The 14,292-nt window shown below is 59.5% G+C and overlaps 1 protein-coding gene across 1 annotated transcript in view; it reads right to left on the reverse strand.

Annotated features, from left to right (window-relative positions):
* LOC142930397 (uncharacterized) overlaps nt 1-14,251 on the reverse strand; it is a 35,675-nt gene extending 21,424 nt beyond the window's left edge. The window contains exons 1-9 of the mRNA XM_076072732.1: nt 14,081-14,251; nt 8,005-8,210; nt 7,286-7,362; nt 6,742-6,941; nt 5,685-5,832; nt 4,727-4,799; nt 2,986-3,103; nt 1,038-1,236; nt 182-351 (exon numbers count right to left, since the gene is read on the reverse strand). Coding sequence (XP_075928847.1) covers nt 182-351; nt 1,038-1,236; nt 2,986-3,103; nt 4,727-4,799; nt 5,685-5,832; nt 6,742-6,941; nt 7,286-7,362; nt 8,005-8,210; nt 14,081-14,141 — 1,252 coding nt within the window. The 5' untranslated portion in view covers nt 14,142-14,251. The remainder of the gene's footprint in view (nt 1-181; nt 352-1,037; nt 1,237-2,985; nt 3,104-4,726; nt 4,800-5,684; nt 5,833-6,741; nt 6,942-7,285; nt 7,363-8,004; nt 8,211-14,080) is intronic.
* Between the last annotated feature and the right edge of the window lie 41 nt (nt 14,252-14,292).

The following is a 14,292-nucleotide window of genomic DNA, read 5'->3' on the forward strand; positions in this document are numbered from 1 at the left end:
ACGAAGGCCGTCTCTGGTGTCGGCCAAATCAGTTTCAAAGACAACGCCACGTATAATTATCAGCGCATGTTTTTGTTTGCACTTTCACAACAAGTACCGTGTGTGATTAATGCGGGAACTTGATTCCTTGCAAAAGGTTTATATTTACTGTTCAAGCATCTGAACACAACTCGCGCCCCACCTGTGACGGCGGCAGAGTGAGCGGTGCCCAGCGCCACGTGGACCACCCGGGCACCGTCCAGCGGGCTGGACTGCACCGGCGAGAGCACCAGCGACTCCTCCGTCTGCTCCGCGGGGCACGCGGCGTCGTCGCCGTCGTGCGAGATCTTATCCAGGCCCAGTTTGTTGTACCTGCGGTTCGCGTCGGGCAGACGTAGAGGGGGCGGGGGGGGGCGGCGGGGGGCCAGGGTGGGCATACGTCCCGGTGCAGTTGTCAAATCGGCCTCAAATGAGTACCGGGCGCGGTGTGTAGTAAACCATCGCCACTGGGGAGACAAAGGCGGCCGGGCGTGGTGCTGGCCACCCACCCCCTCGTGTGCCACAGTGCCGGCCTTCATAGGTGCTCGCTAACAGCTCTTGCCCCAAGTCTGTTAAGGCTACACGTGACGGGAAGGGGGGGAGATCATTTGTCTTTGTATGTAGGTGGTGGCTAGGAGATGTTAACTACCTCGCCTGGCATGCAGGAGCCGTGGGTTCGATTCCTGATGCCTGCTGCTGCTGTATATTTGCGCGTCTTTCTCTCCCCACGGTCGCGTGGATTTTTCTCCGGTTCCTGTGGTTTTTCCCTCCACATTTAGAAAAACGCGTTTAGAGTATTTGGCTCCATACATTTCCACATCGTATTAAGCCATTTTGTTGCGCTATCATTTGTGGCCAGGTCACTTCTGACAAAGAGCTACATCGCTCAGTGGGCCTTACCTGGTAAAATAAAAAAATTGTTTGGTTTAATAGTTTTAGTTTCGCCCGTTGAACTTCTTTCGCACCGTACGTAGCCAATCGCGCTAATCGGAGGTGCGGGGGAAGGACGATAAACAAACCACAGAGGAGCAGTGGTAGAGAAATGAGACTTTGAACCCAGCTCGTACCGGTTGCTGCCGCAGGCCAGGAGCCTGCCACTGAAGGTGAGGATCATGGAGCAGTCGATGCCGCAGTGCGCGGTGCACGGCTCGTAGGGCGGAGGGACGGCCACCGGCTGCGGGCACAGGTGGAGCTCCTGATTGCCCAACCCGAGGCGCCCTGGGGGATTGGAGAGACACGCGCAGACGCATGGAAAGATGCGCACGGAGGGACAGAGAGACGCACAGAGAGACAGACAGACACAGAGAGACACAGAGAGACAGAGAGACACACAGAGAGACAAAGAGACACAGAGAGACAGAGAGACACAGAGAGACACACAGAGAGACAGAGAGACACACAGAGAGACAGAGAGACACACAGAGACACAAAGACAGAGAGACGCACGGAGAGACAGAGAAAGACACAGAGAGACAGAGAGACACACGAAGACGCCGAGAGATGCACACGGGGCTGAGTCCGCGTGCCGGTGTCGTTACGGAAAGTTTCGTGACATGTGTGGGTTTGTTTATTATAAATAAGCATTCATATTGAACTACAACTGACTTTTTTATTGTACCAGGCCCACTGAACTATATAGCGTCTTTGGCAGAAGTAACCTGGCCTATCACAAATGATAGCTCAACGATGTGGCTTGTCGTCATGTGGACATTTATAGCAGCAGCCAAATACTTTGAAATGCGTGGCGATGTTGATTATAAATGGGGAGCGAAAATCCGGAGGACCCGGAGAAAAATCAACACGACCACGGGCAGAGAGAGAGAGACGCAAACTCCAAATATACAGCAGCAGCAGGCGTCAGGGTCGGGATCGAACCCATGACCTCCTGCATACCAGGTGGGGGAGTTAACATCTCCTAGCCACCGTGGCACCCTACTTTGACGCCGGCAGCATTGCGGAACGTAACAAAGAATCGCTTCTTCGCATGTCTCGTGCGGCAACGCAATCCGTCGTGCGCGGAGGGAACGGCCCACGGAAGCGGACACTACAGAGCTGCCTCAGATTGCCTTCAAAGCAAAGGGAGTTCATGACATTGTGGCAATTTTTCTGCCAAAAGTGAGCAGCGATCGCCTCCATTCCTTCCCATCAGTGGCACCCATCGGGGTGCAGAGCAAGTGACAAAAACAAACACAAGAGGTATTGTGGGTAGAGGGCGGGGTAATCAGGCGACGGGGGCGCGCACGAGCCGTCCCTGCCCCCGTGGGAAGGTGCCACGCGTAACGGACGACGGCAACGCGTGCGGAGGGCGGCACCGACGAGGAATTGCACGCGCCCACCGTGCGCACGAGAAAACTCAACGTATAGGCCTCGGCCCCCGTGGTTCCGTTGAAGAGTGGGGAGCTGTGCGGCGCGGCGTGCCGGGCGGACTGGTCGCCGTGCACGTGCCGGAGGAGGGGATGCAAAGCGGCTCTGTGGCAATGCGGGGGCTGACATCCACCCGAGGAACAACATCTTTACTTGGCTATATCTACGTCGTTAATGCATCCGGTGTTTTGGCTGTGGGAAGTCGCGTGAAATAGCGTTCGCTAAATAACAAAATTGTTCAAAGTTGAAGAGCGATGATGCCATCGGTGGACGACGCAGGAAGTGAGACGAGCGAATAATAAAAGCCGGGAAAAAAAACGAGACCCCCATTTGTCGTTCCACTGCTGGATGAGCGCCTCGCCAACGCCGAGAGGGGTGGTGGTAATAGTGGGGGTTATTGAGTATTTGGGCTGATATACATTGCCGCGTCATAATGATAATCCACTTTGTTGAGCTATCACATTTGTGGCGATGATGAAGTTGTGATAGCTAGGTCAGCTTCTGAAAAAACAGCTACATAGCTCAGTGGGGGGGCCTTACCTGGTAAAGCTGAAAGAAAACCAGTTTACGAGTTCAGTTTTCGTGGGAGGTTGGAAGTCTTACCGTTGTCTCCTCTGCCCCAGGCAAACACCTCTTGCTCATTGCTCACCGCCAGGACGTGCGACATCCCGCAGGACATCTGGGTAATCTCGTAGCCCAGCAGCGCTTCCACAATCTTGGGCTGCCAACGACACAAAGAGTAATAACAAGAGCATTCGCTCGCACCCCACATCACGTGTGTGTGTGTGCAGAGCTTCTATCGCACCGTGACGTAGTGATGCGAGCGCTGATGTACGCTACGGCGGCGATGACGCGGCGATGGAGCGGCGATGGCGATGATGAAGTTGGCTCCAGTCTCCTCGTCAGTCATCGTCGTCGGACTTGGAGGACGAGGGGGTGCTCAACGCCTCCTCCTCCTCTATCTCCTCATAATCCTTCTACCTCCTCATCGGAGCCCTCACTACCGCTGCCCCACCCCCCCCCCCTCTCTCGTTGAGAGGCGCCGGGAGGAGAAACCACAGCCATGCGGTGTGGAGCCGGTGTCAAGTCCCCCCCCCTCACACCAGAGCTCTGCCATCCCCTACATATGAAGGTGTCACTGGTCAATGAGCGAGTGTTCATTATACACATGGGAGCGAGGGGGGCAACACGATCACACGCGTCCGCACAGCGCTCGCTCAGCTCCATTGGCTTCCGGTTGCTGAACGAAAGCGTCGTTGTAAGTTGGCACCCATTACACACCAAGCGCTCGCCACAAATTAACCACAACACCTCACCGATCTAATCAAGGAGCATAAACCACCATCAGCACGCCAACTCCGCTCATCCTCGCAGAGGCGGCGGCGGCTTCTGGCTGGCCATGGAACAAAGACGTCGGTGGTCGTCGCATCGCGCGCGGCGCTTTCAGACGCGCTTCTTCTGCGGACGTCTGGAACGCTCTTCCTTCCGACATTAGTAAGCGCACTGGGCACTACGCGCTTTTAAATCATCATCATCTAGATCAACAAACTAATTTCTTTAGAACTGCTTTTTTGTGTTTAGTTTGTTGCCTTTCCCCCGCACCTCCAATTAGCCACGGTGGGGTAAGTACGGTGCGAAAGAAGTTCAACGCACACCCGCACAGACGGAAGAGGTGGAGCCCACGTTTGCTGAGCCGCCTTCTGACGAGCCACGGTTCTCGACACCTCGACACCCACGGGAAGGGAGTTCACAACATTTGGGCGATCCGCCAAACGTCGGCCCGAAGACCAGGAACTGGTTCCCGGCAAATGTTCAGGATCCATCCCCGAGCCTGAGCCAGTTCTTGCAACAGACGTGAAACGGCGCTGTTATTCCAGGTGGGCGAACTCCGTGCCGTCGGCACGCACTTGTCATGGGCCGGACCCAATAGGAGTGGTCCCATAAGAGTGCACAAAAACACCGTAACAGAGGTTTATTTTTTGGGTTAGGTCGCGTAAATATGAACGTGGTGTCGTTACACCCGCCACCACCCGCCATCACCCGCCACAGCCAATGAGTAAGATTTGTCACGTCAACCAAGCATGGTGACACAGCCCGATGATACTGGTGGTAATTATCAGCGAAACGTCACGGTACTCGAATTGTAAATGTTGTAGTGGGTTTACTCTCCAACACACCGGGCGTCCTGGACTAGCCACTCATTGTCATCCCATCATCTCGTCCACTGACGTCATCCTTCCGATCTCATCCCATCGCCGTAACAAATCCCATCATCCCATCCCATTTCTCTCAACCCATTATCCCATCGTCATCATCATCATAATCCCTCGATGCCCCACGGTACCTGTGCGACGTCGCTGTAGCTGCCGTGGCCAAGGCAGCCGCTGCTGCCGCTGCCGTAAGTCATGAGGATCCCCCTGTCTGGAAAGAACGACACAAAAGGCCCGGGTTCGCACGGTGACAAGATGCAAAAGCTCGCAAGGGCAGGAGACAACAACAACGACGACAACAACAACAACCAGCATCACTGCCTATGAAGGCCGGCACTGTGGCACACGAGGGGGTGGGTGGCCAGCACCACGCCCGGCCGCCTTTGTCTCCCCAGTGGCGATGTTTACTACACACCGCACCAGGTACTCATTTGAGGCTAAGTCGACCTAGGGGAGGCCTAGGACCAGTTCAGATAATCGTCACCGGTGGTCGCCGTGAGCAGGAATCGAACTCGGGTCGCCGGGTCCGTAGTGCAGTGCAGCTCTAACCGCTACGCTACCGCTCCCCACGCACACATTGACACACACGAACACACACGAACACACACACTGACACACGAACACACACACGAGCACACACGACACACACGAGCACACACACGAACACACACGAGCGCACACACATGAACACACACGAGCGCACACACGAACACACACGAACACACACGAGCGCACACACATGAGCACACACGAGCACACACACGAACACACGAGCGCACACACAGGGACACACAGGGACACACACGAACACACACGATCACACAGGAACACACAGGAACACACAGGAACACACACGGACACACACACGGACACACACACGAACACACACACGAACACACACACGAACACACACGAGTGCACACACACGAACACACACACAGGCACACACACAACACACACACGAACACACACCAACTCACCAACACACACCAACACTCACGAACACACACGAACACACAGGAACACACGGGGACACACATGAAGACACACATGAAGACACACATGAAGACACACATGAACACACACGCGGACCGGTGAGGCATGCGGTGAAGAGGTCTCCGCAGGAGACGTGCTGAATGGTGACCCCGGACTGGCCCTCCAGGAAGCGCGACACGAGCTGGGGCTGGACGCTGCCAACCGAGCCGGGGAGGGCAGCGTCGCCCACCGTGCCCGGAGAGGCCTGCACGCACGCAGACCGCGGGGCAGCGGGGAGTGGGCAGCGGGGAATGGGGAGTGGGCAGGGTGCAGCGGGCAGGGTGCAGCGGGCAGGGTGCAGCAGGTAGCAGACAGTGGGGAGGATGGAAGAGCTGAGTGACACGGTGCTCACAGCGATCCACTCTTAGGGTGGAGAGACTCGGCTCATGATCATCGTCGTCGTCATCAGCCTTATCACTGTTATCGTCATCGGGGTCATCGCCATCATCACAATCATCACCATCATTAAAATCATCACCATCTTTGGCATCGTCACAATCACCAAAATCATCACCATCGTCATCATCACCATCATCACAATCATCACCATCATCATCACCATCATCACCATCATCACAATCATCACCATCATCACAATCTTCATCATCATCATCACCATCATCACAATCATCACCCATCATCATTACCATCATCACAATCATCACCATCATCATCACCATCATCACCATCATCACAATCATCACCATCATCACAATCTTCATCATCATCATCACCATCATCACAATCATCACCCATCATCATTACCATCATCACAATCATCACCATTATCACCATCATCATCGCCATCATCATCATCATCATCGCCGTCATCATAACAAAGATGAAGAAGCCTGGCGTGAAACTGTGTGACCCCGTGTTTCCGGGTCGTCCCGCGCGGGCGTGAATAAATATTGTGATTGCGACACCTCGTTCTGCACAGAGACAGCTGCCACCGGGGCCCCCAGCCCCCCACCCACGGGGAGCAACTGCAGCAGAGCGCCTTGATGACGACGATGACGACGACGACGACGACGATGCGATGGCGAGGCACGCGGAGGTCCTCTGGACAATTCAAGCAAGCTTAAGTCTTCGGTGAGTTCCACGTTGTGCTCACCTCCCAGACGATGAGCCTGCCGCTGCGCGTGACGCCGGCCCTCTGCGTGCGCCCCACCGCCACCTGCAGCACCTCCGTGTTGGGCATGGCCAGCTTGACGGGCGCCAGCGTCCCGCTGCCCCACATGTAGACGGAGGAGAGCGGCGGGGGGGCAGCCCCTGCCCTGCCGGTGCTCCCGGCCGGCGCTCCGTCCCCGGACACTGGCGCCGTCGGCCGGGACGCGGAGACGGAGGGGGAGATTTGATTGGTTGCTCGCACCCAGACCAGTCCGGGTTGCTCACGACGTTACTCACGACGCGTAAAAATATAAACGTTGTGTCGTTCAACCCGCCACCGCCCGACACGGCCAACCGGTAAGGGTTGTCACGTACGCAGAACGTGCCAATTCGTCACGAGTGCGGCACTAGCCGGTCGTGTGCTGGAGAGCCAAGCCACAACGCAACATTCATCCCAGGGCCTTGCAATAATCTTGAGCCAATCGGCTCCCGCACAGAGGGGGCGAAGGGAGTGCGGTTGAACGATGGGCGAGCGTGAAGATACTCACGCGGGAAGCGGGGGCGACACACTTGCCTCGCCCTGCCCTGTGCGTCCAGCGACAGCAGCATCATCGGCTTTTCCATCCTGCAATCGACATCGCCAGTACGATTTAAATAAAAACTTTTTTTTTTTACAAATACAAAAAAACCCGTGGCCAAAACCAACGGAGAGGGAGGAGCAATCCCGTGGTGACGACGGCTCCCGTGCACAGGAAACCCGCTTGGGGAGCCTTCGTCCAGCAGTGGATTGATCATGGCTAATGATGGTGACGATGACGACGACAAATCCTATTCCTTAACATAGGAGCTGGATGGGAGTGAACGGGGAGGCGAGGAGGGGGAGATGACTGAACGTGGTGGAGGGCGCCACGGTGGCTGGGAGATGTTAACGAACACGCCTGCTGTACAGATCTTCTTTCTCAGAAGCCTCCTGGATATCACAAATGATAGCTCAACAAAGTGGCTTATCGTCAAGTAGACATTTCTAGCAGCCAAATACTCCAAACGCGCGGTGATGTTGATTCGAAATGTGGAGGGTAAAAGCCGGAGGACCCGGAGAAAAATCCACGCGACCACGGGGAGAGAGAGAGTCACGCAAACTCCAAATATACAGCAGCAGCAGCAGGCGTCAGGGTCGGGATCGAACCCACGACCTCCTGTCTATCAGGCGAGGTAGTCAACATCTCCTAGCCACGGTGGATCGAGCTCGGGCTCGCCGGACACAAACCTGGCGGGCACCCGGCCGATGTCCATGTAGAGGCGGATCATGGCGCTCATGCACACGGGGTGAGACAGCACCTCGCTCAGCTGCGGCCTCTTGCTGGGGTCCAGGTTGAGCAGGCTGACCACCAGCTGGCGCAGCTCCCCGCTGTAGCGGTCCGAGACGGGGGCGAAGTTGCCACTCATGATCTTCAGCACCAGCGCCGGCAGATTCTGCCGGCAGAGCGGCGCCCCCGCCGGCCACGTAAGCGCCGGACGACTCTGACCCCCCCCACGCCCCTTGTACCCCCCCACACCTTGTACCCCCCCACACCTTGTACCCCCCACACCTTGTACCCCCCCACTCCTTGTACCCCCCCACCTTGTACCCCCCCACTCCTTGTACCCCCCCCACCTTGTACCCCCCCACCTTGTACCCCCCACACCTTGTACCCCCCCACACCTTGTACCCCCCCACCTTGTACCCCCCCACTCCTTGTACCCCCCCACCTTGTACCCCCCACACCTTGTACCCCCCCACACCTTGTACCCCCCCACCTTGTACCCCCCACTCCTTGTACCCCCCCACCTTGTACCCCCCACTCCTTGTACCCCCCCACACCTTGTACCCCCCCACACCTTGTACCCCCCACACCTTGTACCCCCCCACACCTTGTACCCCCCACACCTTGTACCCCCCAAACCTTGTACCCCCCCACTCCTTGTACCCCCCCACTCCTTGTACCCCCACCTTGTACCCCCCCACACCTTGTACCCCCCCACACCTTGTACCCCCCACACCTTGTACCCCCCCACACCTTGTACCCCCCCACACCTTGTACCCCCCACTCCTTGTACCCCCCCACCTTGTACCCCCCCCACTCCTTGTACCCCCCACCTTGTACCCCCCACCTTGTACCCCCCCACACCTTGTACCCCCCCACACCTTGTACCCCCACACCTTGTACCCCCCACACCTTGTACCCCCCCCACCTTGTACCCCCCCACTCCTTGTACCCCCCCACCTTGTACCCCCCACTCCTTGTACCCCCACACCTTGTACCCCCCACACCTTGTACCCCCCACACCTTGTAGCCCCCCCACCTTGTACCCCCCCACACCTTGTACCCCCCACCTTGTACCCCCCCACTCCTTGTACCCCCCCACTCCTTGTACCCTCCCACCTTGTACCCCCCCACCTTGTACCCCCCCACCTTGTACCCCCCCACCTTGTACCCCCCCACCTTGTACCCCCCCCACTTGTACCCCCCCACCTTGTACCCCCCCACCTTGTACCCCCCCACCTTGTACCCCCCCACCTTGTACCGCCCACCTTGTACCCCCCCACTCCTTGTACCCCCCACACCTTGTACCCCCCCACACCTTGTACCCCCCCACACCTTGTACCCCCCACACCTTGTACCCCCACACCTTGTACCCCCCCACCTTGTACCCCCCCACCTTGTACCCCCCCCACCTTGTACCCCCACACCTTGTACCCCCCACCTTGTACCCCCCCACCTTGTACCCCCCCACCTTGTACCCCCCCACCTTGTACCCCCGCACCTTGTACCCCCCCCACCTTGTACCCCCCACTCCTTGTACCCCCCACTCCTTGTACCCCCCACCTTGTACCCCCCACCTTGTACCCCCACACCTTGTACCCCCCCACCTTGTACCCCCCCACCTTGTACCCCCCCCACCTTGTACCCCCACACCTTGTCCCCCCCACCTTGTACCCCCCCACCTTGGTACCCCCCACCTTGTACCCCCCCACACCTTGTACCCCCCACACCTTGTACCCCCCCACTCCTTGTACCCCCCACACCTTGTACCCCCCACACCTTGTACCCCCCCACACCTTGTACCCCCCACACCTTGTACCCCCACACCTTGTACCCCCCACTCCTTGTACCCCCCCACCTTGTACCCCCCCACTCCTTGTACCCCCCACTCCTTGTACCCCCCCACCTTGTACCCCCCCCACCTTGTACCCCCCACACCTTGTACCCCCCCACACCTTGTACCCCCCACACCTTGTACCCCCCCACACCTTGTACCCCCCCCACCTTGTACCCCCCCACTCCTTGTACCCCCCCACCTTGTACCCCCCCACTCCTTGTACCCCCCACACCTTGTACCCCCCACTCCTTGTACCCCCCCACCTTGTACCCCCCCACTCCTTGTACCCCCCCACACCTTGTACCCCCCCACACCTTGTACCCCCCACACCTTGTACCCCCCACACCTTGTACCCCCCACACCTTGTACCCCCTACACCTTGTACCCCCCACACCTTGTACCCCCCACACCTTGTACCCCCCACACCTTGTACCCCCCACACCTTGTACCCCCCACACCTTGTACCCCCCCCACCTTGTACCCCCCACACTTTGTACCCCCCCACTCCTTGTACCCCCCCCACCTTGTACCCCCCCACTCCTTGTACCCCCCCACCTGGTACCCCCCCACTCCTTGTACCCCCCCACTCCTTGTACCCCCCCACCTTGTACCCCCCCCACCTTGTACCCCCCCACACCTTGTACCCCCCCACACCTTGTACCCCCCACACCTTGTACCCCCCCACACCTTGTACCCCCCCCACCTTGTACCCCCCCACTCCTTGTACCCCCCCACCTTGTACCCCCCCACTCCTTGTACCCCCCACACCTTGTACCCCCCCACTCCTTGTACCCCCCCACCTTGTTACCCCCCCACTCCTTGTACCCCCCCACACCTTGTACCCCCCCACACCTTGTACCCCCCACACCTTGTACCCCCCCACGCCTTGTACCCCCCACACCTTGTACCCCCCACACCTTGTACCCCCCACACCTTGTACCCCCCCACACCTTGTACCCCCCACACCTTGTACCCCCCACACCTTGTACCCCCCACACCTTGTACCCCCTACACCTTGTACCCCCCACACCTTGTACCCCCCCACACCTTGTACCCCCCACACCTTGTACCCCCCACACCTTGTACCCCCCCACACCTTGTACCCCCCCACCTTGTACCCCCCACACTTTGTACCCCCCCACCTTGTACCCCCCCACGCCTTGTACCCCCCACTCCTTGTACCCCCCCACTCCTTGTACCCCCCCACCTTGTACCCCCCCACCTTGTACCCCCACACCTTGTACCCCCCCACCTTGTACCCCCCCACCTTGTACCCCCCCCCACCTTGTACCCCCACACCTTGTCCCCCCCACCTTGTACCCCCCCACCTTGTACCCCCCCACCTTGTACCCCCCCACACCTTGTACCCCCCACACCTTGTACCCCCCCACTCCTTGTACCCCCACACCTTGTACCCCCCACACCTTGTACCCCCCCCACACCTTGTACCCCCCACACCTTGTACCCCCCCACACCTTGTACCCCCCCACTCCTTGTACCCCCCCACCTTGTACCCCCCACCTTGTACCCCCCCACTCCTTGTACCCCCCCACTCCTTGTACCCCCCCACCTTGTACCCCCCCCACCTTGTACCCCCCCACACCTTGTACCCCCCCACACCTTGTACCCCCACACCTTGTACCCCCCCACACCTTGTACCCCCCCCACCTTGTACCCCCCCACTCCTTGTACCCCCCCACCTTGTACCCCCCCACTCCTTGTACCCCCCACACCTTGTACCCCCCCACTCCTTGTACCCCCCCACCTTGTACCCCCCCACTCCTTGTACCCCCCACACCTTGTACCCCCCCACACCTTGTACCCCCCACACCTTGTACCCCCCACACCTTGTACCCCCCACACCTTGTACCCCCCTACACCTTGTACCCCCCACACCTTGTACCCCCCCACACCTTGTACCCCCCACACCTTGTACCCCCCACACCTTGTACCCCCCCACACCTTGTACCCCCCCACCTTGTACCCCCCACACTTTGTACCCCCCCCACTCCTTGTACCCCCCCACCTTGTACCCCCCCACTCCTTGTACCCCCCCACCTTGTACCCCCCCACTCCTTGTACCCCCCCACTCCTTGTACCCCCCCACCTTGTACCCCCCCCACCTAGTACCCCCCCACACCTTGTACCCCCCACACCTTGTACCCCCCACACCTTGTACCCCCCCCACCTTGTACCCCCCCACTCCTTGTACCCCCCCACCTTGTACCCCCCCCACTCCTTGTACCCCCCACACCTTGTACCCCCCACTCCTTGTACCCCCCCACCTTGTACCCCCTTGTACCCCCCACTCCTTGTACCCCCCACACCTTGTACCCCCCCACACCTTGTACCCCCCACACCTTGTACCCCCCACGCCTTGTACCCCCCACACCTTGTACCCCCCACACCTTGTACCCCCCACACCTTGTACCACCCACACCTGCCCACACCTTGTACCCCCCACACCTTGTACCCCCCACACCTTGTACCCCCCACACCTTGTACCCCCCTACACCTTGTACCCCCCACACCTTGTACCCCCCCACACCTTGTACCCCCCACACCTTGTACCCCCCACACCTTGTACCCCAACTGTACCCCACACTTTGTACCCCCCCACCTTGTACCCCCCACACTTTGTACCCCCCACCTTGTACCCCCCCACGCCTTGTACCCCCACTCCTTGTACCCCTCCACACCTTGTACCCCCCACACCTTGTACCCCCCACCTTGTACCCCCCCACACTTGTACCCCCCCACACCTTGTACCCCCCCACACCTTGTACCCCCCCACCTTGTACCCCCCCACCTTGTACCCCCCCACCTTGTACCGCCCCCACCTTGTACCCCCCCCACTCCTTGTACCCCCCCACACCTTGTACCCCCCCACACCTTGTACCCCCCACACCTTGTACCCCCCACACCTTGTACCCCCCCACCTTGTACCCCCCCACCTTGTACCCCCCCACCTTGTACCCCCACACCTTGTACCCCCCCACCTTGTACCCCCCCACCTTGTACCCCCCCACCTTGTACCCCCCCCACCTTGTACCCCACACCTTGTACCCCCCCACCTTGTACCCCCCCACCTTGTACCCCCCCACCTTGTACCCCCCCACCTTGTACCCCCCCCACCTTGTACCCCCGCACCTTGTACCCCCCCACCTTGTACCCCCCACTCCTTGTACCCCCCCACTCCTTGTACCCCCCACCTTGTACCCCCCACCTTGTACCCCCACACCTTGTACCCCCCCACCTTGTACCCCCCCACCTTGTACCCCCCACTCCTTGTACCCCCCACACCTTGTACCGCCCCACCTTGTACCCCCCCACTCCTTGTACCCCCACTCCTTGTACCCCCCCACCTTGTACCCCCCCACCTTGTACCCCCCCACCTTGTACCCCCACACCTTGTCCCCCCCACCTTGTACCCCCCCACCTTGTACCCCCCAACCTTGTACCCCCCACACCTTGTACCCCCCCACCTTGTACCCCCCCACCTTGTACCCCCCCACCTTGTACCCCCCCACCTTGTACCCCCCACCTTGTACCCCCCACTCCTTGTACCCCCCCACCTTGTACCCCCCACCTTGTACCCCCCACGCCTTGTACCCCCCACCCTTGTACCCCCCACACCTTGTACCCCCCCACACCTTGTACCCCCCCACCTTGTACCCCCCCACACCTTGTACCCCCCCACCTTGTACCCCCCCACCTTGTACCCCCCCACCTTGTACACCCCACCTTGTACCCCCACCTTGTATCCGCTCGTGCGTCCGAGCCGCTCCCAGCGTGGGAGGTCGGCACGGCACCGCGTGGCTTTTCCCACCGGCTGATAACCAGAAACCGAGCCGTGCCACGATGCAACGACGTCCCGCGCCCGTCAACAAAGCTTGCTTGCTCTTTCCACACTCCGGTGTGCGGACACAAACCCAAATCGGTGTGGCGCATTCGTCCGCGACAACTCAACTCGATCGGCTCCGTCGCGTGGCGGAGGGCATAGCTCAAAATGTTGGCTTGAACCTACGCGGCGATACAACCTCCGATGAGCACGGTTGGCTACGTACGGCGCGAAAGAAGTTCAACGTACGTACACACGCGCGCACGTACAAGGGAGGCGAACGATGACTCGCTTCCGAACTCGTTACCAAACGAACGCGCGGAGGGGACACGTCGGGGGGGGGGGGAGCCGGGTGGCTCACCTCGGCCTCGAACGCCCTCTTGAGGCTCGCCAGCTCGTACAGGATGCAGCCCAGGGCCCATATGTCACTCTTCTGGTTGTAGGGTTTACCCTCGCACAGCTCCGGGGAGATGTAGCACGGGGTGCCCACCACCTGCAGGCCAACGAATCACCCACGGGTTAAAGGCAGTTGGCTAACACAGCCAATAACTTACTTGGCTATCACAAATGATA

This window comes from Petromyzon marinus, chromosome 38 (assembly GCF_048934315.1).
Source record: "Petromyzon marinus isolate PM22_M1 ecotype Great Lakes invasive population chromosome 38, UKy_Petmar_22M1.pri1.0, whole genome shotgun sequence".
Classification (NCBI taxonomy): Eukaryota; Metazoa; Chordata; class Hyperoartia; order Petromyzontiformes; family Petromyzontidae; genus Petromyzon; species Petromyzon marinus.